This window comes from Rhinolophus sinicus, chromosome 17 (genome assembly GCF_057876585.1).
Source record: "Rhinolophus sinicus isolate RSI-liver-muscle chromosome 17, RSI-T2T, whole genome shotgun sequence".
NCBI classification, from domain to species: domain Eukaryota; kingdom Metazoa; phylum Chordata; class Mammalia; order Chiroptera; family Rhinolophidae; genus Rhinolophus; species Rhinolophus sinicus.
Window position 1 is genome coordinate 80145712 of NC_142517.1, and position 25220 is coordinate 80170931.

General features: G+C 38.6%; 1 protein-coding gene across 8 annotated transcripts in view; it reads right to left on the reverse strand.

Annotated features, from left to right (window-relative positions):
- Positions 1–2974: 2974 nt before the first annotated feature.
- Positions 2975–25220, reverse strand: part of CMSS1 (cms1 ribosomal small subunit homolog) — a 334075-nt gene continuing 311829 nt past the window's right edge. For 7 of the 8 annotated variants that reach the window (XM_019756500.3, XM_088794218.1, XM_088794217.1 and 4 more), the window contains 7 exons: positions 24190–24319; positions 20668–20727; positions 18862–18964; positions 15929–15989; positions 14512–14599; positions 4674–4762; positions 2975–3271 (listed from right to left, as the gene is read on the reverse strand). In XM_019756500.3, the coding sequence (XP_019612059.3) occupies positions 3188–3271; positions 4674–4762; positions 14512–14599; positions 15929–15989; positions 18862–18964; positions 20668–20727; positions 24190–24319 (615 nt within the window). In that variant the 3' untranslated portion in view covers positions 2975–3187. The remainder of the gene's footprint in view (positions 3272–4673; positions 4763–14511; positions 14600–15928; positions 15990–18861; positions 18965–20667; positions 20728–24189; positions 24320–25220) is intronic. The other variant, XM_074332944.2, reaches the window with a different exon arrangement.

Genomic DNA, 25220 nt, shown 5'->3' on the forward strand with positions numbered 1-25220 from the left:
GCCATCAGCCAGGAAGAGCTGCAGGTTCAGTTGGATGCAGAATTCTCTCTTACTCGGTGGGGGAGGGGTACTCAACCTTGGTTCTGTTTAGGCCTCCAACTGACAGAATGTGCCCCCCCCCCCCATTACGGAGGGCAATCTGCCAATTCCAGTGTTAATCTCATCCAAAAACACCCTCACAGAAGTACTCAGCATAATATTTGATCAACTATCTGGGCACCTGTGGTCAGTCAAATTGACACATAAAATGAACCATCATAGGCAGTAAGTGAGCACATTTCTGGGGCAACGTTCTTGAGAGACAGCCAGATACACATTTTATAAGTACTTTCGTACTTACATATTTCTCTCTTCTAAATAAACCTACTTCAAGCATGCAATTGTATTTCATATGCTCTGCTTTTCAAATTTCTAGAACAGGGATCTTAAACCTCAGAACTACAGAAATTTTTGGCCAGATGTGTCTTTCTTGTGGAGGCTATCCTGTGGGGTTGTCGAGAACTGTCCCTGGCCTCTACCCACTAAATACCAGTCATGACCTCTTCACTAGATGCTGGCAGCAGCCCCCTAGTTGTGACAACCAAACATGTCTCTGGAAATGGCCCCTGGAGGGGGGGAAAATCACCCCTGGTTGAGAACCACTGTTCTAGATTGATATGGAGGTGATGATTTGTTAGCAGCTGCTGTGTTGTAGTATCAGAAACCTCAGAGAGTGATTTTTTTAAGTCCTTGCTTTCATTTCTATTTAACCGCTGTGTAGACGGTTTCCTCAGGCATTACCAGTTATTTTGTATATATGGGGTTGCCTCATATTTCACTGCCTTTTCCTATTAACTGCTGGGACACAAATGTACAAAATATGAGGCTAAATCAGGAAGTGGTTATATGTGTGGGGTATAGTCACACCCACACATACTTACATGAACACATAATATTAATGATGGTCTGATTTTTTGGTTTTGGTAAGTCACTAGTGGCTCAGTGGATTGGTCCCAATTTTGATATGAACAGACTGCATGTCTCAATTTGCAAATCTGTCCTCTTATACACTCATGCTTGGTGTTTTCTTCCAGATTAATCTAAGACATGTCAATTGACAGGAAGTTAAATGCCTGTATTGGGAAGGCATACGATCCTTTTTTTTTTCTTACTATAGGCCAAGAACATCTCACATGTTACGATTAAAGAGATAAAAACAATGGGCTAAGTTTAGCTATAGCTTGAATACATTTTCATATTGTGGTGGCTTATTTTCTTTTGCCTCTAACTAGGTGGGCCTGAGTCAGGGTCCTGCAAAACAGAACTTGCTTTTCTTTTCTTTGCGTCCCTGCATTGGGCTTCCAGACCACAGAGGTGCACCAGCAGCAAGTCACTAGTGTGTGGAAGTGTGTGTTTGCTGGAGTTCGACTTGTGAGACTGCCAGGCTGATCTAAAATCACACAACATTCAAATGTGGAATTTTATATACTAATAGTGGCAGATGTTTGCTTTTTTTTTTTAAATCTCTTGTTTTATATACTTGAGTCCCTAAACAGGCAATCATGGTGTCCAAAAGTGAAAATGGGAGATCTGGGTTTGACTTCTGGTTCTGTTACTTAAAATTAATGCATGTCCTTTCTGAGATTCAGTTTCATCATCTATTAAATGTGAACAATAGCATTTTTCCTTTAGGACTATTTCAACAATTAAACATGACAGACTGTATGTAAGTGAAAGCCCTAAACGATGCTTGACACAGAATGGGTAATCAATAAACATTATTTAAATGAGTAAAAAAGTAAGTGAATTTGAGCAACAAAATAAAAACCAATAGTATTGAGTTATCACCCAAAGAAGAAAATAAACATTCATGACTCCATACTCATGTAAATAAACAACTGAACAAACAAGTAAATGGGTAAAAGAGACAGCTCTTTCTTACAGAATTCCAATTAATAAGTGTTGAAGCAATAAGGGAAACAGAAAAATCACTCTAGTAATAACGGTTTCAGGCAAGAATTACCAATGTTGCTAAAATTAGTAGGCAAAGTATGAGGAAAGGATATTTGTATAGCCTCAAAGTATTTCCCCCAAGATAGATATTAATTACAAAGGGAAAAATAGTAACTTTGCAGTAGAGAAAATCAGCAGATACCACCATAACTAGGTAGGTAGGTGATCAAGGTTGACGTCACCAGTAATAAGACACATCAATATCATAATATGTACCCTCTGCTATGATGCATTAAAAAGGACATATCACTTCTGTGATATTCTGGCCCAAAACTGCAGAACTTCAATCAAATCATGAGAAAACAATCGACAAATGCAAATTGAGGGCCATTCTACAAAATACCTCATCAGGACTCTCACCGAACGTATCAAGGTCATGAAACAAAAGAAAAACAGTAACAGTCACTGATCCGAGGAAACTAAGGAGACAGGACAACTACATGTAATGTGGGATCCTTGATTGGATCCTGGAGTAGAAAATGCACATTAGTAGAAAAACTAATGAAATCCAAATAATATCTGTAATTTAGTTATTTGTACTGTACTAATATTGATTTCTTAGTTCTGTTAACTGTACCACGGTTATACATTGCGAGAAGCTGGGGGAAGGGGATCTGGGAATTCTCTATACTATTTTGTTAACTGTTCTGTAAGTCTGAAATTATTTCATAATAACAAATTGAACAGTAAATGAGTAAGACAGTTGCAGTTATATTGTTGTCTTTTGTATGTTTACAACATGCCACATACACTTGCAGCCCTTTCTAATCACTACCAAAGCCACCCTTCACTCTGGGACCAGGCGTTACAGCTGACAGATCTGGTTCACATGTACCATCACACGGAATCCTCAACAATCCTGCGAGATAGCATCCCCATTCTGCAGATGACAAAACCGAGGCTCAGAGAGGGAAGCAGTTTGCCTAAGGTTGCCTAGCTGCTCTTTCATTTTTCCTACACAGTCACATCAGAGGCCAGTCGGTGAAAGAAAAATAAGCCGGTAATACTTTATTATACAGAAAGTTGGCAAAGGACAGATTCATTTGGTCAAAGAGCTTCCATCAAACATTCCCAGTGATCTACCTGGTGATACAGTTAACATAATCAAACACTGAGTGATTGCAGTGTACTCCAGAGCCATTAAACAAGATGCAAATCCCACTCTGAAAACTGGAATTCTCATTAGGACCCAGATTTAGAAAAGGCCCAGCTTCAAAGATTCTGACTTGCACAAACTGAGGACTCCCATTTCCAGAAGTTCAAAAACCTCCTTTCTTATCTAAATGAGGAAAAAAAAAAAAAGGTTAAGATCAAGAAAAGATGGTCTTTGTGAATAAATTCAACCATCTGGACTCCCTGGTAATGGTATTTAAGCAGCTGTTATGAACAGAATCAGGGATGACAAAAGTCCTAACCCACATTTTATCCAGAGTTGAAAGTTACATAAGTAAAGCAAGAGGTAGTATATAAAACATCAGTTTTGTTAAAGTGCCGTTTTGTTTGTAGCCATTCAAAAAAAAATCTCACACAAAAGAATCCCACGAAAGACATTCAAAGTGTGCCCCGATTATACATAATATTTTGATATAGGATAACTGCTAGTAATAACATCAACATAATAAAAACGATAGGTGACAAGTTTTTGTTGTTGTTACTATTTCTCCTTATTATTAGAATTAGAAAACTCATGGTGGATTACTCAAGTTTAACATTGCAATTGAAATGATCAAATATGGCTTCACATGCCAGACATAAAATTGGTTAAACCAATTTTTTAAAAATCAGTCAGTTCAGGAGACAGAGTGTGAGTCTGTGTGTGTGTGTAACTGAAAAAATTGTCTCAGCTTGAAATGTCTGATATAACTCACCAATCAATTATAATCAGGTCTGGTCATTCTGGGGATATAGTTTTATGTGATAAATTAATTCATTCAGTATGTTTTTAGGAGTAATTCTATGTCTCTTCACAAGTTACTGCCATGATTCATTCCTGGCTGGTGACGGGCAGCCATGTTTTTTACTGCACAAATCCTTTTCTCTCCAACAGCTACTTCTAAACATCTGGCTAGATTGAAAAATTAGCCCCATGATAACATGGTGGGTGGCAAATCAATTTTTCACATTATGGTGATAATGGATTACTTTCATAAATACATAACGAGCTAATGTTATGCCCACAAAGGTATTCAGTCAGTCTTAACCCACTGAGACATCAAAAAATGTCCCCATCCCCCCAAACCAAAACAGCCCTCTAACTTAAGTAAGTGGGATTTGGGGGATGTGGACATGTGGGCAACGAGGCAGATTTGTATCTCCAAGTGTATTTACAAGGATGAAAAGCAAAGGTGATCATGTGTCTACAGCAAGGCACACGGAGATGTGCCGACTCCGTCAGACCTTCCTGTTTCTCAAAGGTACGGTACAGCTATGGTCCCCAGTGGGGCAGAGGCCATCGGTCACTTAGTGAAGAAACAAAGCTGATTCATATAAAACACATGGAAAGGATAGAGATATATGTAAGGGGTGAGATGGACTCTGTAATTGTCGTTACTTCAGAGTAACTTTCAAAGGCCAGAATGTGCTGGCTCCCCATGTCAAAGACTTTATGACTGTGTTTGAACTTGAATGCAATTTGGAAAAAAAAAAGAAAAGATTAAAGGCAATTGCTGGTTACATGGTACCTCGGGAATGTCCATCATTCTCTTCAACTTCTGATCTCTCCAGTTCCAGTCAAAAACCAGAAACTTTAAGGGGTTCAAATTAAGGCCACCTGAAAGATACAGGGAGAGAGTTGCTGCAGGGAAGATCTCATGACATAGCTTATTAAAATACCTTTTTATTCTCCTGGTTGCGTTTTGCCTCATTTGCTGTCTTCTTCCCTGGTAACTAATATCTGCATATTAAATGCTGCCCTTGCCTGATGGAAAACAAACGCAGCTCTGAGACTTGCTCTCCTCATAATCTTATCACTGATTCTGAGGGAAGCAGAGACGCTGCTCGTGCTAAGCTTGTCAAATGCTCAAGTGCTGGCAAAGAATCAATACCAAGCCTCCATTTCACGAAGCCCCAGAGAGTACAGTTTCATTCCTGACAGGGATTTGATAAGCTCCCTGTGGTATGGGGTAGTGGCCCTTCAGAGGGGTTGAGTCCAGCGGAGTCTGCATGACTGAGGAGGTGAGTGGGAAGAAGGATGAGGATAGGGTTGGGAGATTAGTTTGAGGCAGAAAAGGGAATGAAGATGAATAGGTTCTATTCAAAGTCTGCTATCCTTTGAGACCGGGAAACCACTTAAGGACTCCATTCCCACCGTTTTCCTGTCTATCTAGAGACAATAATGGAATGTGGGGCTCGAGGGGACCTCGGGGACTGTCTGCTTCTCAGAGGTCTCAGGGCTGGGCACAGTTAGTTCTTCTCACTCCCCATGTTCTTCCCACTGCTCTAGGCTGTTACATGTTTCATTTGCAAACATAACTGAAGCCTTCCTTTATATAACTGCAGCACTTCCCTTCAACTTTTCTCTGCAATTATTTTAATATTTTCCTCTCTGCCCAAAAGACTTTTTCATGCTTCTTATAATTATGATGCCTATTATTTAAAACTCTTTCTGAAAAATTAAAAATGATAAAGACAATGGGTTGATAGTCTTCCCTTAAAAATAACTTACAGGTGGTAAGTTATTTAAAAATAACTTACAAGCAGAGCAAACAGATATAGCTTCTCTGGAAAGCAACTGGGCATTATATAATACGAGTTTTAAATGCTTACTATTTGATAAAACAGTTTTTCTTCTATGACATTTCAATAAAAACATCAGAAATTTAAACATAGTTTCTTGCAAAGATGATCACTGCAGTATTATTTATAATAGCAAAAATCAACACAAATATCCTACCATAATAGAATTGTTAAGAAACAATATAACTTAGAGTTAATTTATAAAGTATATAAAGAACTCATACAACGCCATAGCAAAAAAAAAAAAAAAAAAATCTAATTTAAAAATGGGCAGAGGAACTGAATACACATTTTTCCATGTGTATTCAAATGGCCAAAGGTACATGAGAAGATGCTCAACACCACTAATTATCAAGGAAATACAAATCAAAACCACAATAAAATATCACCTCACACCTGTTAGAATGGCTGTTATCAAAAAGACAAGAGATAAGAGATAACAAGGATTGGCAAGAATGTGCTGAAAAGGGAACCCTTGTGCACTGTTAGGGAACCCTTGGTGCAGTCATTATGGAAAACAGTATGGAGTTTCCTCAATACATTAAAAACAGGACTACCATATGATCTGACAATTCCATTTCTGGGTATATATCCAAAAGAAATGAAATTACTATATATCTGTACCCCCATGTTCACTGCAGAATTATTTATAATAGCCAAGACATGGGAACAATCTAACTGTCCATGAATGAATGAATGAATGGTTTTTAAAAATGTGATATACATACATAATAGAATATTATTCCGCTATTAAAAAAGAAGGAAATCCTGCCATTTCCAACAACATGGATAGACCCTGAGAGAATTATAATTAAGTGAAATAAATCAGACAGAAAGACAAATATTGTATGATCTTACTTATATGTAGAACCTAAAAAAACTGAATTCATAGATACAGAGAACAGATTGGTGGTTGCCAGAGGTGGGAATGGTGGAAATGGGTGAAAGCGGTCAAAAGGTAAAAATTTCCAGTTATAAAATAATTAAGTTCTGAGGATATAATGTATAGCCTGGTGACTATAGTTAACAATACAGCATTGTATATTTAAAAGTTGCTAAGAGAGAAGATATTAAATGTTCTCATGAGAAGAAAAAACTGTAACTATGTGAGGTAGCTGATTTAACTAAACTTATTGTGGTAATCATTTTGCTACACACACACACACACACACACACACACAATCATTATGTTGTATATCTTGGACTAATAATACAATATTATATGTCAATTATATCTCATTAAAACTGGAACAAAACAACATAACTTTACAATAGAATATTACAAAGCCATTAAAAATGAAAAATTAAAACTATTTAATGACAAGGAAAGTCCTCATGAGATATATTAAGTGGAAAAGGTAGATCATAAAGTTATGATCTACAACATGAGCTCCATTTATAAAAATATATACAAAGTGAGGAACTTCTAGTCAAGATAGTGGAGTAGGCAAATGCTGTGTTCGCCTCCTCCCACAACCACATCAAAATTACAACTAAATTATAGAACAACTCTTGAGAACCACCTGAAGTCTAGTTGAACAGAACTCCTATAACTAGGGAGAGAAAGAAGTCACATCGACTTGTAGGAGGGATGGAGATGCGGAACAGCTGGGCCCATACCCACTTGTAATAGTTAAGAATCAGGAAAGATATCTGACTGTGGAGGTCCCCCCCAAAGAATGAGGGGTCCCAGATGCACACTGGGCTCCTCAAACCACACCACCAGTGCTAGGAAGAGGAGTCCCCACACATGGCTGTGAAAATCAGTGGGGATTCTGTCTGGGTGAGACGGAGGGCTGCTGGAGTCCCAGGCATTCCTCTTAAAGGGCCCACCCATAGACTTACTCACTGATGGACTCACTTGCTCTGAGCTCCAGTGCTAAGGTAGCAGCTTGAAAAGTGCCAGGGACATATGGGGAGGAACTGAATTGTATGGCTTCTGGAAGAGGGCTGGAGGGGCAGCTCTATCCAGGACAGAAGTGCTGGCAGGAGCCACTGTTCCTTTGTTGAGCCCTCCCCACACCCAGCCTGCAGGCTCAGGCTGGCACCAAATCTGAGTCTCCATCAAGCTGGCTAATGCTGCTTGTCCCACTCAGGTGATTCCCTGAGGACCGACCTCACCCAATTGGCTCAAAGGCACGAACCTTTTCAGAGGCTGTTTCTCACAAGTGGCCAGTCTCAGCCTGAGCTGTGGACTTCCCTCAAATCTCTGAAAGGCCCACAAATCCCAAACAAGCAGTGGCTGGCCTCAGAGTGCCCTGTACCTCTTGCTAAGCAGCCCCTAGCCTGGTACTAGTGGCAGCTGGCCTCAGTTTGCAGCATGGCCTCTCCCAGGTGCCTCCAAGCCCATCACAGGCAGCTACCAACTGCAGATTATTTTGTGGCTCTTACCAGGTGGCCCCGGGCCAGGCACAGGCAGTGGCTGACCTAGGACTGTACTAGAACGTTTCTTAAGAGCCCCAGAACCAACGTACCTGGTAGCCGGCTTCTGACCACACTACAGCACCACCCAATTAGTTGGACAAATGACACACCCAAAAGGTGGACTCAGCAGGCACCAGAGCCTCACTACAGAGAGCCCCATTCTGTGGGGGTCAGTCCTCACACAACAGCTCATCTGCTGTAGTCATAGCCAGTCTTCACAGCCAGTCAGCCTGAAGATCAATCCCACCCACTGATGTGCCAACAGCAATCGAGGGTCAACTACAACAGGAGGGCACACACAACCTACACAAGGGATACCCCTGGAGCATCCAGCTCAGGTGACCAGAGAGACTGTGCCACTGGGTCTCACAGGACATTTACTACATATGACTACCCTCCCAAGACTGGGGGACATAGTAGATCTACATAATACATAGAAGCAAACACAGGGAGACATCCAAAATGAGGAGACAAAGAAACATGTCCCAAATGAAAGAACAGGACAAAACTCTAGAAAAAGACCAAATGAAATGGAGGCAAGCAATCTACCAGATACAGAGTTCAAAACACTGATTATAAGGATACTCAATGAATTTAGGGGAAGAATAGAGGAACTCAGTGAGAGCTTATACAAAAAGATAGAAACCATAAAAAAAAAAAGTCAGAAATGAATAATACAATAACTGAAATAAAGAGTGCATTAGATCAAATCAACAACAAATAAGATAAAGAGCAGAGACTCGGATAAGCAATTTTGAAGACAGGTAGCAGAAAACACCCAATTGGAATAGCAAATAGAAAAAAGAATAAAAAAGATGAGGATAGTTTAAGAGACCTCTGGAACAACATCAAGTGTAACAACATTTGCATCATATGGGTACCAAAAAGAGAAGAGAGAGAACAAGGGATTGAGAACTTATTTAAAGAAATAATGACTGAAAGCTTCTCTAATCTGGCAAAGGAAATAGAAATACAAGTCCAGGAAGTGCAGAGAGTCCCAAACAAGATGAACCCAAAAAGGACTACACTAAGAGACATCATAATTAAAATGCCAAAGGTTAAAGACAAAGAAAGACTCCTTTTAAAAGTAGGAAGAGAAAAGCATTTAGTTAAGTACAAGACCGTCAACTGATTTCTCAACAGAAACTTTGCAGGCCAGAAGGGATTGTCATAAAATATTCAGTGATGAAAAGCAAAGAACTACAACCAAGATTACTATACCTAGCAAGGCTCTCATTTAGAATCAAAGAAGAGATAAAGAGCTTCCCAGACAAGAAAAAGCTAAAGGAGTTCATCACCACGAAACCAATTTTATAAAAAATGTTAAAGGGACTTCTTTTAAGAAGAAGAAAAAGAAAGAGGTAAAAAATATGAATAACAAAATCGCAATAACTATCAATAATTGTTAAATGTAAATGGATTAAATATCCAATCAAAAGACATAGAATGGATAAGAAAAACAAGATCCATACATATACTGTCTACAAGAAATCTACTCCAGCTTGAAAGACACATACAGACTGAAAGTAAAAGGACAGAAAAGATTTCATGCAAATGAAAACAAAAGGAAGCTGAAGTAGCAATACTTATATCAGACAAATAGACTTTAAAACGAAGGCTATAACAAGAGACAAAGAAGGAAATTTCATAATGATAAAGGGATCAATCTAACAAGAAAATATAACCCTTGTATACATTTATGTACCCAACATAGGAGCACATAAATATATAATGCAAGATTGACCAACAAAAAGGGAGAGATTGACAGTAATACAGTCTCATAGGGGACACCCCCTTGACAACAGTGGACAAATCTTCCAGAGAGAAAAATCAACAATGAAACAGTGTCCTTAAATGACCCATTAGACCAAATGAATATAATTGATATTTTTAGAGCATTCCATACCAAAGCAGCAGAATATACTTTTTTTTTTTTTTCAAGTGCACATGGAACATTTTCCAAGATAGACCACACATTAGGCCACAAAGCAAGTCTCAACAAATTTAAGAAGACTGAAATCATATCAAGCATCTTCTCTGACCACAATGGTATGAAACTAAAAATCAATTACAAGAATAAATCTGAAAACCACACAAACACATGGAGGCTAAATAACATGCCACTAAACAATGAATGGGTTTACAATGAGATCAAAGAAGAAATCAAAAGATGCCTGGAAACAAATGATAATGAAAACACAACAACCCCAAATCTATGGGACACAGCCAAAGCAGTTCTAAGAGGGAAATTCATAGCAATACAGGCCTATCTCAAAAAATAAGAAAAATCTCAAATAAAGAGTCTAATGTTACACCTGAAGGAAACAGAAAAAGCACAAAGCCTAAAGTGAGTAGAAGAAAGGAAATAATATAGATCAGAGCAGAAATAAACCAAACAGAGTCTAGAAAACAATGCAAAAGATCAATGAAATCAAGAGGTGGTTCTTTAAAAAGATAAACAAAACTGATGAACCTTTAACCAGATTCATCGAGAAAAAAAAAGAGGACCCAAATAAATAAAACCAGGAATGAAAGAGAAGAAGTGACAACTGACATTACAGAAACACAAAGGATTATAAGAAAATACTACAAACATAAAATTATATGCCAACAATTGGACAATCAGAAAGAAATGGAGAAATTTCTAGAAAAACAGTGTTCCAAGACTGAATTAAGAAGAAACACAAAATCTGAATTGACTGATAACTACTAACAAAAGTGAATCAGTAATCAAAAAAACTCCAACAAACAAAAGTTCTGGACCAGATGGTTTCACAGGTGAATTTTACCAAACATTCAAAGAGGAATTAACACCTAAAGATTCTACCAAAAAAGTATTAGAACCAATAAATGAATTCAGTAAAATAACAGGATACAAAATTAATATTCAGAAATCAGTCGCATTTTAATGCACTAATAATGAAATATCAGAAAGAGACATTAAAAAATCAATCCCATTTATAATTGTACCAAAACACACCTAGAAATAAAGTGAACCAAAGAGGTAAAGGACCTGTACTCAGAAAATTATAAGACACTGATGAAATTGAATATACAAATATATAAATGGTAGCATATATCATGCTCATGGATAGGGATAATTAACATTGTTAAAATGTTCGTACTACCCATACTACCCAAAGCAATCTACAGGTTCAGTGCAATCCCTATCAAAATACCAATGGCATTTTTCACAGAACTAGAAAAATAATCCTAGAATTTATATGGAATCACCAAAGATCCTGAACAGCCACAGCAAACCTGAGAAAGAACAAAGGTGGAGGTATCATGCTACCTGATATCAAACTATACTACAAGACTATAGTAATCAAAACAGCATGGCACCAGCATAAAGACAGACACATATATCAATGGAACAGAAAAGAGAGCCCAGAAATAAACCCACACCTATATGGTCAATTAATCTGACAAAGGAGGCAAGAATATATAATGGGGTAAAGATAGTCTATTCAATAAATGGTATTGGGAAAATTGGACAGATACATGCAAAAAAAGAGTGAAACTGAGCAGTTTCTTACACCATATACAAGAATAAACTCAAAATAGATTAAAGACTTTAATGTAAAACTCAAAATCATAAAACTCCTAGAAGAAAACATAGGCAGTAAACTCTCTGACATTGATTGTAATACACATATATTTTTTTGATATTATCTCCTGGGGCAAGGGAAACAATAGAAAAAAATAAACAATTTTTTAAAATTGTATTGGGGAATATTGGGGAACAGTGTGTTTCTCCAGGGCCCATCAGCTCCAAGTAGGTGTCGTTCAATCTAGTTGTGGAGGACACAGCTCAGCTCTAAGTCCAGTCTTGGACGTGCAGGGGGTGCAGCCCACCATCCCATGCGGGAATTGAACTGGCAGCCTTGTTGTTGAGAGCTTGCGCTCTAACCAACTGAGCCATCCGGCCGCCCCAACAAATTTTTAGTTTGATGTAGTCCCATTTGTTTATTTTTTTCTTTTGTCTCCCTTGCCCGAGGAGATATATCAATGTTTGGAAACTCTCCTTAACATATAATAATGAGTTATGTATAATAAAATGAATTATGTATATCATATATGTACATAAAATGAGTTATGTCATTTGTCTCACTTTGTTAGATTTTCAGTTTCTATCCAGTGTGCTAGAATTGTTCTTTCTGAACATTTTGTATGTAGCCTAACACCTGTGGTTAATGAATATTAAACCTTTCATCCAATCAGAAATAAAGTTATTTTCCTTAGTATTACAAAAAATCAACAGCTCCTTAAATGATTTTCCTACTTAAATGAAATATGCTTTCATACTGAGTTCTCACAACTCTGTAGAAATCTAATTTCAACAATATGTACAGCTTCATTTTTCTTCTCTCCTTTCTTTTAAATACGGAGAAGAACGGCCCTATTGTATGCGGGGCCTGGTGATACACACCCATAAAAATCTGTATTCCAGGAAAGAGAGGGGTGAGTCTTTGGCTAAGAGCTGTGGGAGAGACAGTCTATCCTCGGCTTCTCCTGTTGCCCAGCCAATCTCTCCCGACTTTGTGTCTCACAAATAGACTACAAGCACCTCTCACCTGTTCCTTCACTTTCATTGCCTTCCTATGTCCACAAGACAAAAATCCAAACTCCTCAGTTTACTGTCTAAGGTCCTCCCTCCACAATCTTTCTTTCCAATTGAATCACTAGCTACTACAGCACACGAAGTCTCCAGCGAAGAAAGGTGGTCTCTCCAGTAACAAAAATAACTAGTATTTGTTGAGTTCTTAAGGTATAACACTTACTGTGCTGAGCTCTTTACTGGCATTTAATTTTCTTAAGAGTCCTTTGCGAAAGGTACTATTACTATCTCTGTCATTCAGATAAAGAAAAGGTTTAGAAAGATTAAGTAAATTGCCAAGGTCACAGAGCTGGTATGGTGAATTGCTGGATGTGGGGTTTGAATCCACACGTGAGATCTGAGTCCACAACAGGGGCTCTTAACCTCAACATGGTATTGCCTAATCACCTCCTGCAGATATGCCACCCGTGTCTGCCAACCCTCTTCTGATTCAGCTGTTCTCCCATTATGACTGCTTTTCTCACATCTCCGTACTTCATAGTTCCTATTTTAATCCTCCCACCCTCCAAAGATCAGTTAAAGAGTCTCCTCTGTAAAGCCTTCCCTGCAGATTCAGCTACATCAATGGCTCCCTCATTTCAACTCCTCTAGGACTTGGAAGTGCTCGCGTGGCCCCTGGCAGTTACTCCCTCATGTTGTCAATCTCATTCCATATGCATTTATCTCTTCCACTAGTTCAGGAGCTCTCTGACTGGGAAAGGCTCAGGAACCAGGAAAGTCTAGACTGAGAGACCCTGGTGGGGCCACTTAACCCTTGGGAGCTTCAGTTTTCTTTCATAAGAAATAAGAATGCCATCCTGCGAGGATGATGTGAGTCCTAAATGAGATGTGTAGCATGTTTAGCATAGTACTAAGCACAAATAGGAACTCAAAAAATATTTGTTTCCCGTCTTCATCCGGGTACTCCAACTTTGTTGCTTGTAATGGCACAGAACTCTGTATATAGTGGGTTTGTTTAACCCTGGATGGCTTTCATCTGGAGAAAAAACACTAGTATTTTTATTTTTTGTTCGCTTCCTGGCAAATGACCATATCTATACTGATGAACACATTACTTTTAGATATATAAAAAAATCCAGGAAGTGATCCAGAGAGTTATAAAGTAGTGCTCTATTATTATATTAAAGAAATAATTTGGAAATGAGTATTGACAAGAAATCTTTAATCTGGCAGGTAGAAGAGGTAATAAGATCATGAGCAGGTTGGCAAGTTTTTAGGCTACTTACTGCTTTTGAGAAAGTCAACAAATCCACCAGTGGATGTTGTCTGGAATGCTTTCTGGGTAAAGCATTAAAAGAGAAATGTATTTGGAGAAATATTCTAGAATACTAGTATTTCATCCACAGCAACTGCTTTTTTGTTTCAACATGTTTTATATACTAGCCCTCAAGTGAGGAACCAAGACTCAATTAAGGGAGAGGGAAATACTCAACACATCTAGCTCTGCAAATTCCAGAGGGTGTAAACTGATGGAATTAATTGTGGATCTACTAACCTATGTAAAGCAATTGAAATGTGAATGTGTTTAGGTGGGCACCGTATTGCATTTTGCCACAGTCCTTATCATTTCCTATTTCATGATACCTGCTGGTTGACTTTAGAGACTAAAGGTTGAGTTTCCAACTCTTGAAGTAATGCAGAGGTCTGGTTTCACTGCATCACACATGTGGTTTCCCAAACTCATGGGAATAAGGCAAACTCCCAGCTCTGAGCAGAAGTGTCACTGCACCTTTTCATACCTTGTTTCACAAGTTCTTTAATCCTCCCTGGAGTTCCTACACCCAGGTGCACGGCACGCTTCTCCAGCAACTTTACCTGCTCCTGGACCTATTCCAAGACAGAAGAGAATAAAGAAAAGTGTGACATTGAGATTTATTAAAAAAATGTATGTTTGGCTATTCAGACAACCAAAATGTATTTCTCATACATATGTGGTGGTCTTTTCCTACAGGCCCTGACTCACAGCTCCCCAAGCTCTTGGAATTTCCTAAGTATTCAAGGTGAGAAAGGTATCTTTTGTGATGTGAATGAGACGACCTTTGGAAGTACCTCAGGATGGGGACTGGTTGCCCGGAGAACCAATCTTGTGATTGGAGGGTTGGAACTTTCAGTCCTACTCCCAACCTCCAGGGAGGGGAGAGAGGCTGGAGGTTGAATCAGTTGCCAATGGCCAATGATTTAATCAATCATGCTAATGCAATGAAGCCTCCATAAAAACCCGAGAGGAAGGGGTTTGAAGAACTTCCGGGTTGGTGAACATGTGGAGATTCGCGAGAGTGGTGAGCCTGGAGAGGGCATGGAAGCTCCACACCCTTCCCCCATATCTTCCCTATGCATCTCTTCTACCTGGCTGTTCCTGAGTTATATCCTTTTATAGTGAACTGGTGATCTAGTAAGTAAAATGTTTCTCTGAGTTCTATGAGCTGCTCTAGCAAATTAATTGAACCCAAGCAGGGGGTCATGGGAACCTGTGATTTATAGCCAGTTGGTCGTAAGTACAGGTAACAAACAGCCTGGTCATGCGACTGGTGTCTGAAGTTGAGGGAGGGGATATGTGTGTAGTCTTGTAGGACTGAAGCTTCTACCTGTGGAATCTGATGCTATCTCCGGGTAGATAATGTCAGAATTGAGTTAAACTGTAGGGCATCAAGCTGGTATCTGGCACATGGCTTGGATGTGTGGGTAAGCACCCGCTCCCCATGTTGGAAATCGGGTCCGGGAACTCTTTTCAAAGAGTTACTACCAAGTATAGTCATACGCCAATTTAGAGCATTTTATCTAAAAGTTCAGAAAGCTAAAAAGCAAATGGGGCTACCCTTGTTTTGGGTCAATTTCTAGGGCAAAGAAGGTTAATATGAAGATAGAGAAGAAAGCTGGTACATCTTCAGAGTCCAGGGGTCAAACCTCAGCTTCTGTGCGGGAACCCTGGAGCTCGGAAGAGCAGGGACTGCTGTGGGGAGAGGCGGGCATGCAGAGAGGCAGGGAACAGAGAAAACCAGAATGGTTGTTCAACGTGTCAGATAAGGAAGGAGGCACCCAAGGAAACACCTGCTAAGGAGATAAGAAGAAGAGGTTGAAGGGAAAAAGCTGAGGTCTGGGAGTGGCCTTTCAGGATCATTCACAGCCCCCATCAGAAACCAAGGGCCCTCTGCTTACCTTTATGTGTTTCGCAAATAATTTCATAACTTTGCTGTCTCCTTTGAATGCTGTCATCGACCTAATGAATAGGAATAGATTAATGCATAAGAAAACTCACTCATTCTGGGCCACATTGACTACATAAGCATTATGTTTTGCTTTATTCAAAAGAATATGTGCATTTGGGTGTGTACATATACGCATATGTATGTGTATATATGCACACACGTAAAACATTCTGAGATTTTCAGGTTAGCCCACCTCTGAAATAAAAGCGGACTGGACTTTTATTCAGGCTTCTAATTCTGTTATACAAGGTTAGATTAGGTTTCCTTGATTATTGAAAGGCAGACCTGCCCTTCACGTGTTATACAGAATTTCTGTATTTCAGGTCCCCGGAGAACATTTATCTTCAAACTCTGCAGTATAGCTCTCATACAGAATTTGGTTGTGAGAAATACCGTAGAGCAGTGGTGCCAGCCTGCGCTCCGTGGAGCCCAGGGGCGTCTACAAAAGGTTATCTGTGGCTGCTGTGTGGGGAGTTGGGGGTTAGCTGACAGGGGGTAGCAAGAGCGCTTCTGTCCTTCATCAGAGCAGCCCCCCACTTTTACCTACTTTGTAGAGTGAGCTTTTCTGTAAAATTTATATGTGGAAATGCTTCAGAGGTAAATGGGTATAAAACAAAAAATCTTGTAGTTGATGTTTGGGGCAAGAACTAACACGGAAATACTGCTTGGAATACGACTTTGCCTTATACATATATCATTGCTATGTTTGGGGAAATATTATTGACCAGTAGGAATCTATGAGGTTGCAAATAGGGAATCACGTTATACAAGTTATGTTGCACTTGAGTTTTTACTTACACATAAGCTTTCTCCAGGACAAGGTTAGCTTGGAAGACAATTTAGGGGACATATTTAACATAACTCAGGGTTCTCAAGAGAGCAACTATTCTTAGAAACGTTAGAATTATTCAACATTAGTCTATGAATAGGGCTCGTTGTGCCCACTCAAAAATCACCTTTTGCAAATCACCTAACCTTGAAATGGATCACAGTTACCAGGGACACAGAAAAACACCGAGAATTTGTAAATGAAGTGTGACAACATAGTGCTTTCATGCCCCTCAGAAAGGCATTTACGTAGAGCAAACGCTCAAATCAATCTGACAACTTGTTTTTAAGAGGCCACCGCTTCGCCGTCAGTGTTTGAATCTGAAACGAGTTCTGTGGTGGTAGTTTTAAAATGCTGAAAAGTCACTGTGAACTCCCATGATTTCGGAACCAGCAAATACAGCTGCCCAGAAGCAGTTGGAATCTTGAAGATCAATTATGTTTAGAGCGGAAATAGTTGAAAGAGACACTTTTGTTTTACTGAGAGAGCGAGTGGGACAATTTAATGTCTGTGCCTAGTGGGGAAAGGAGAGTTTGAAGGAGTATTAACAAAGCTTAACGACTGCTTTTCTTAATTCATCCTCAGATTACTGCATCTGGAGAAATAGACGCTACATAACTACTGAGCGTCTGCACCTTCGTCTATTTGATCAAGTCCCTCCTTCTTTAGGACTTTTTCTTTACTTTGTCTTTTGTCAAAGCTTGGCGCAGAGCCTGGTCCTGGGAGACGGCGAGTCCCAGTAAATCCCCTTTTACTCTGATGGTTCTTCTCTGGAAGCTAAATGTTACCCCACTTCCAGTGGAAGCCTTTTTGTTTATTCTATCTATAAAAACTACAGTAAGTGATAAAGTACATGAAAGCACTTAGTAAAGCACTGACAAATTATCTCTAAAATACAACTTTTACATTTAAATTTTTGGTCCATTTGGAATTTATCTTGGTATAAGAAGTGAGATATGGATCCAACTTTATTTTTCCAGATGGCTACCTGGTTGTTCCAATATTATTTATTAAATAATCCATATTTCCCTACTGATTTATCACCTTCGCCATATGGTACATTTTCATGTACCTATGGGACTATTTCTGAACTTTCAATTCTGTTCCACTGATCTGATCTGCCTGTTATGCACGTGACAATTCCATACCGTTTTAATTATTGAGACTTTGTAATATATTTCGTGGTTTTTGTTTTTGTTTTTTTTAATCTAATACCATAGGTATAACATCCTCTCATTAGTATCTTTTTCAGAATTTCCCTGTGGACCGATTTCTTCTCATAAATTTAGAACTAGTTTATCGAGTTTAAAAACAGTTCTTTTGGATTTGCATTGGAACGTGTGAAACTTGCAGATTAGCGTAGGTAAAACAGCCATCTTTAAAACACTGCCTCTATTCAGGAATATAGTATGCCTTTTTGTTTATAAAAGATCTTTTGCATCGCTTATATAATATTTTCTTTATATAGGCTTTGGTAAGTTTATTTCTTGGTATTCTGTCTTGTTATTTTAAATGAGTTCTTTTCTTCTATTTTTTCCTTCTAACCGGTTATTGTTCCTATGATCTCCCTGCTTTCACTGTATGTTCTCCACACAGCAGCCAAAGTGATCGTTTAGAACGATTATTCAGATCATGTGACTCCTCTGCCCCAAATCCTCCAATTGCATCGCATCTCAGGGCCCTTTGCACTTACTCTCCCTTCTGCCAGGAATGCTCTCCTTACACACCTGCTTGGTTTTCTCCTTTACTTTGTTCACGTCTCTGCTCAAATGTCACCTCCTTAGAGACGTTTTCTGGGACCACCCTTTTAAAAGTAGCCCCCATCCACTTCTATCCCTTTGCCATGCTTTATTTCTTCTTCTATAACTTATCACTGCCTGACATTATAATATACTATATTTATTTGTTTCTTGCCTGTCTCCCTCACCGGAAAGTAAGTTCAATGAGAGTGGATTCTGTTCACTGTTACATCTCCAGCATACAGAATGTATCAACTTGGCACATGTCGGTTACTCAGAAAACATGTACAAAATAGAATAGGTGAAGCCTCCAACCTAATGAGCTCCAGGGCTCGGACGGCAGAGCTGCAGAGGATCAGCATCAGGACCGATTTCTTCTCAGTATGGTTTTTGCGAAGTTTTACCCACTTAGGGCAGACTGAAAAAAAGACCATAAGAAAAATATTACTCTAAATATAGCAAAATAGGGCTCCCAAAATTGCGTATTCTCCAATTACTTCTTTGTTAGGTTTAGGTAAAATAAAATATAATGAGCACTCTTTAGAGTCTATTCTCTGGTTATTCTATGTATTAGATTAAAATGAAATATCATTAATGTACAATACAAAATATGTAATATGCCAACTAGCTAAATGGAACTAGTTTTAGTTAGACTAAGTAAAAAAAAAAAAAGCTTGAAATAATGCATTTGCGATATTTTAATTTATGTTTGATGTTTGAAGGCAATGTTGATGAGGAAAAGAACTCTGATTCAATAATGTTAAATTTTAAAGGGGCACAGCATAAGATATGAAATGGAAATGACATTAAAATGATAGCAAACGTTTGTTAAATACTGACACTGTGCTAGGCAGCTTACATACATTCTTTTGTTTAGTTCTCATAATCTAGTGAGGGTGATTCAATTATTACTTACATTTACTGAATTTGAGGCTGAGGAAAGTTTATGAACTCAAGTAGAGTGTCACCAGAACTGATTAGAGTTTGAAAGAAGATTGCCAAATCTCTATATCTAAAATATTTCACTGTTGGTTACAAATAAATGACTACCTCGTATAAATACCCTAGTTATTATTGGCGACACAAAACACATATTGAAAAGATCAAATTAGATTGACGATGCAATAGCCACAGTCTGAATTCTGAGGATGTGAACAGAATTTCAGAATCTCATAGTTGGAACAGAGATCACACAGTCCAACTTCCTTATCTTTCAGATAACAAAATTAAGTCCCAGAGGAGTACTCAGTGACCTGTCCCAGGTCAAACAGCAAATTAGTGGGGAACTGAGATTAGAACACTAATTATTCTCTGGATTCCTAGAGTAACACTTCCAATGTGCTGTAAAACACACATGAGTCCAAAACACAGATTCTCAAAGCCAGAGCAAAACAAGAATAAACTTAAATAAAGATTAAGATGGACCCAAAACAAAATAAAACTTCCATTTAAAATCTATTTAAGGTAAAGGGATCAAATATGTAGTGATGGAAAGAGAACTGTCTCTGGGTGGTGAACATACAATGTGACATATAGATGAGGTATTACAGAATTGTACACCTGAAACCTATGTAACTTTACTAACAATTGTCACCCCAATAAACTTTAAAAAAAAATCCATTTAAGGTAAAAAATTTTGATTGTAAATGTGGTTTTAAAAGTTTTTGTTTTAAAGAGACAGATCTTATTATTTATTTATTTATTTTTAATAAATTTTATTGGGGAATATAGCATGCTTCTCCAGGGCCCATCAGCTCCAAGTTGCTGCCCGTGGAGGGCGCAGCTCAGCCCCAAGTCCAGTTGTCATGTTCAATCTTTAGTTGCAGGTGGCGCAGCCCACCATACCATGTGGGAATTGAACTGGCAGCCTTGTTGTTGAGAGCTCGCACTCTAACCAACAGAGCCATCCGGCCACCCCTCCAGAAGCTCAGTGGCAGCTCGTTGTCTTCAATCTAGTTGTGGAGGGCAAAGCTCACTGGCCCATGTGGGAATCGAACTGGCAACCCTGCCGTTCAGAGCCCACGCTATAACCAACTGAGCCATCCGGCCACCCCAGACCTTATATTTTAACGGAAAAATAACAACTTGAATAAATTTTTAAAAAAATGATAGTTTACTTACTTTCTTTTAGGTATGATGAAAGACTATGAGTCAAATCATTGGCCTTGAGGAAACAGGAGTCTAGAAATATGAGAAACATGCTTTGTAGAGAATTTTGCAAACACATAATCAAAATAGATTAAATGTAAATTACGTATTCTTGAACAAGGTTGTAAAACATTAGTGAATTAGTGAGCTCGTTATATATTTTAAAGTGTTGTCTAGTCTTTAAAACAATAGCAGCAGCAGCAACAAATAAACTGTCCATAGTTTCTTAGAATAGTGAAATAAGAGCTTATTGCATCAGTCAATGGATTAATGAAGCATTGTATTTTCAAATCCATGGACAGACAATATACAAAGGCAAAGCTGAAATAGCTAACAAACTATATAGAGATGTTCCAACTCACTAGTCATTGTAGATGTGCAAATTAATATAGTGATTATATTTTACACACACACTGGACTGGCAACTGCTAGAAAGAAAGATGAATAATACCAAGTGCAGTCAAGAATGTAGGGTGATGGAAACTCATAGGAACTGCAGATGTAAACTGGCATGGCTATTCTGGACAGTCGTAAAATTAAGATGTATACCACCCTATGACCCCACGATTACATCCCTGTGTAAATAATGGAAAGAAATTCCTGCGTGGTCTATAAAGAGGCATACATAAGTATATTCATCCTAGCATTATTTGTGATCGTGGGGAACTGGAAGCAAGCAGGTGTCCAAATCTGAGAAAATGGGTGAGCAATATGCGATAGCCGAAATCACGGCAACACTGTGCAGCAGTTAGAAGCACTGAAGCAGATGTACATAAAGCCATATAGACATGTCCTAACAAAGTGCTAAGTCAGGAAAGAAACAGAATGAGAGGTTTAGCACATGATTTAGATAAATTGTAAAATGTACACACATAGAACAACACAACATATTTACAAGGATATATACATATTTAAAAACCTATTAGCACAGAATGAATGCCTATAGGGAAATGAATGCCTATTGGAGTGTGTATTAAGAAAGAATGGGAATAATACATGAAAATACAACAGGACATAACACAACAACACAGTAAAAGACAATGTAACACACGGAAATAAAACCAAGGGGTTTTCTCAACCAATGACAATCATGGCCTGGCAACTATGTAGTATTTTTAACTCTGTAACTAAGATGTATAAAAAAGCATCCTGTTAACCATCCTAATTCTTTCTACAAGAAGAAGTTTGTCTATAAACACAACAGAGTGCTAGGGAGTAAACTATGACTACATTCAATGAAATTTATATTGTAACCCAGCATTTGTAACTCACATTCTGTGAGCAACAAACTTCAAAGATGTTGCCTCGCATACTGTTCTAGAGCCTTGGATCGTCTTTAAAACTGTAACTTCCCAAGCCTGGATGTGATTAGACTCACCTGAAGAGCTTTAGGAAAGACACAGGTTCCTGGGGTGGACTCCCTTTTGTGCAGTGAGTCAGAAGTCCCTGGGGATGAGCCTGGGAATTTGCTGTGTAAGTTCCCGGGTGACTTAGCGGCAGCTAGCTAAGGCTTTAGCTCTGCTCTAGAGCACCCTGCGGCTCTCAGGAGCAAGCAGGGTAGCTCCTTGGGACTCCTGCCTTGCAACTCTAAGTAAGTGCCCCTGTGTGAAATGAACAACGGACAGTGCGCAACAGGAATCGAAAAGCATGTTCCTGGCCCTACAGACACAAACAACCTCAAATCAAAACCAAGTTAGACACTCAGCAAACTAAATAGCAACGATACTTTAGTGTTTATAGCCACCTTACATTTAGGCCCCTTCCTGAGCCTGTTCCAAATACTCTTGGCTCATACCCCTGCTCACCCAGAACAGACTTCCCCTTGGTCCTTGGTCTCATCAGTGTGCTGACAGCATCGTTAGTGACAGGCCTTCTCTCTAAAACATTCCTGTGATGTCATGCCGCCGATCACTGTCTCAGAATGGCTTAATTTCTTAACCGAGAGTGAAAAATCTGTTCTTTTTGGCTAGGACAGTATTTTGTAACATATTTACAAAATGTTTGCTCCTCCTTAAATCAATCCATGACCACACATTCTTGCCTAACTGAACTCTAACACAGCAATAATATAATGGAAGCTCACTATGGAACGTAAAGGACTCCTTAAAGGTTTCTTCTGACCTGTGACTCTCTACAGTTGCGATGAATTAAAGTTTATGACGTTCCATGAGGTGATAGAGGAGCAGTGGGTCCCGTTATCTTACCAGTCCTTCCAAAATTGAAAGTATACTCTAACAAAAAATCTAGAAGGGAAAATTGACCACCGAGCCACAGTAAAACCAAATTTCAGTTAAACCTAGAAAAGAGGCTTTGTTTTAACACTTGCTTCCTGAAAAAGGGCAGTCAGGACCTAGCTCTCCTCCTCTAACTGCAGTTGGAGCCATCTGGGCTCAGTAAGTCAAAAACTCCAAATCAAGCTCATATGGAAAGGCACTCCTTCACGTCCCTAAAGGATATTCCTTTTGGAAAAGAAACAGACGGGCACTCATGTCTCCAACCTGACGCACATTTTGTAAAAAATCCTATCACAGAGGAATTATAAAAATTCAGGGAGCGGGCTGTTTTTCAGCTTCTCAAGCCTCTAGAAAACATAAAATTGTAATGGAAAAAGGAAATCAAACTGCCCTTGACGTGTTGCAAAAGCAGTAGTAGATATCCCTTATGGTCTATAAATAACTCATCTCAGGCAGGGGTACACAAAGTGTTTGTGGCTTGATTTTATGGCAACATCTCTTCAATCTCTGACCAAAAGAACTACAGGATGTATTATAATCTTGAAATTAATTAAAATAAGTTGTTTTAAGAATTTTGCAATATCTTTTAACTTAATTTTACATATTCTACATAGATTTCAAACAATAGTAGGCTGAAGAACCTGGGGCGAGGTGTCAGCTTTGCTAAGAATACAGAATTTTGTCCCTATCTTTACATAATTTGCTTGAAAAAGTCTGGGCTGGGACCCAGAACACTACCCTAAAAACAAAACCATAATTAGAAACCATCATAAGAATAACAAAACTCAGCTGCTTATTAAAGTCAACATTCTTGTCTATAAAGGATGAATAAATTCATGTTTCATATCTGTACTTTTAAATGTGTCTTATATTTATTTTTATGTAACTTCTATCCTCATTAGGGATTCTTACTTCTTGAAGAATCACTGAAAAATATGCATACCCAACAATTAGCCTTTTAAATAAAAAATACAATTACAAATCTTTCTGCTACACTGTACAAATACCATTTAGCATCTTAATAAAGAAATCATCCAAGAGTTAAAACTATCAGGTTGAGAAAAGAAGTATTAGCACGGGTAAAATATATTAATGTCTGGCTGACATACCCAGCCATAACATATAGAAGAGAAGAGATGAATCTGTTTTGTTCCTCATCATCAGGAAAATTACTAGCAATTAACAATGGGTCCTGCTGAATAACCTCAGAATAGTAAGGAAAAAAAAAAAAAAAGGAAAAAACAAAGAAGCCTGGCTGTACCTGGTAGGTTAAGTTCTTCTAATTCAATCACTGAACGGTTGCTGCTGTAATAGTCCTTGATCAGCTTCTGGAGGTCTTCAGGTGTGCCTGGTTTGGGCTCTGATTTTGCAAGGATGTCAGTAATTTTCTTCTAAGACAAAAGAAGAAAGAAAAAATGGGAAGAAAGATTTTAGAATGGTATTTGGCTTAGGATAGGTTGATTCCCTTGGCATTTAAACTGCACATAGGTTTCAGTGATGGCCAACTATACGTGTGAGTTCTAATAAACACATTTGAGAAAACTTGGTATTTTAAAATTGGGCATAACTGCTTTGAAGAATGAATGATCTAAAAGACTCCTTTTTAACTTTTAGTTTAGGACTTCTAGAAAAACTGACATTTTAATAGAAACTAATAAGGTATTCGTTTCTATTAAAAGTCAAGAAATCTTGTTGCTGTGGAACCCTTCTTTAAGACGATTTGTATTTCGGGGAGAGCAGAATCTTGCGAATTTGTTGCCTAACCTGGTTTTTAGGGCACTGACTCTCAGTTTGGATTTCTGGGATTAAAGTAAAAGCTGCAGGAGTAACCTAGCAAGGACTCACTGAAAAGGGAAACTTTTAGACCCTCAATTCTCAAGTCTGGGAAGATATAGTCTTGAAGTGGCCCTTTGGAAACTAGAACAGGAAATATTTTACAACATCTATTTTGATTTGGACTTATTTGTGTAGCACTTACTGAACACTTGTAATGTACTAGGAACACACAATTGTTCATTTAGTTTTCATCATAAACTTCCGTTCTCATTTCCTTCTAATGTTTCACCGAAGATCCAGAAAGAGCCCCCGCCCTCACCAGTTTTCGCCCCTCCTTCCACAAGATCCTCATTTCTATACCACTGCCAAGAATGGTCCAAGTTCTGTCAAATGAATTAACTTTTAAAAAGATGTCATCAGTGGGCACATTTTAGCATGACCTCAGCCAAGGCTAAACTATCCAGCTAGAGTTCTGACCTTGAGCCACCAAGAATTTAACACTCCTGGAGGCCATTA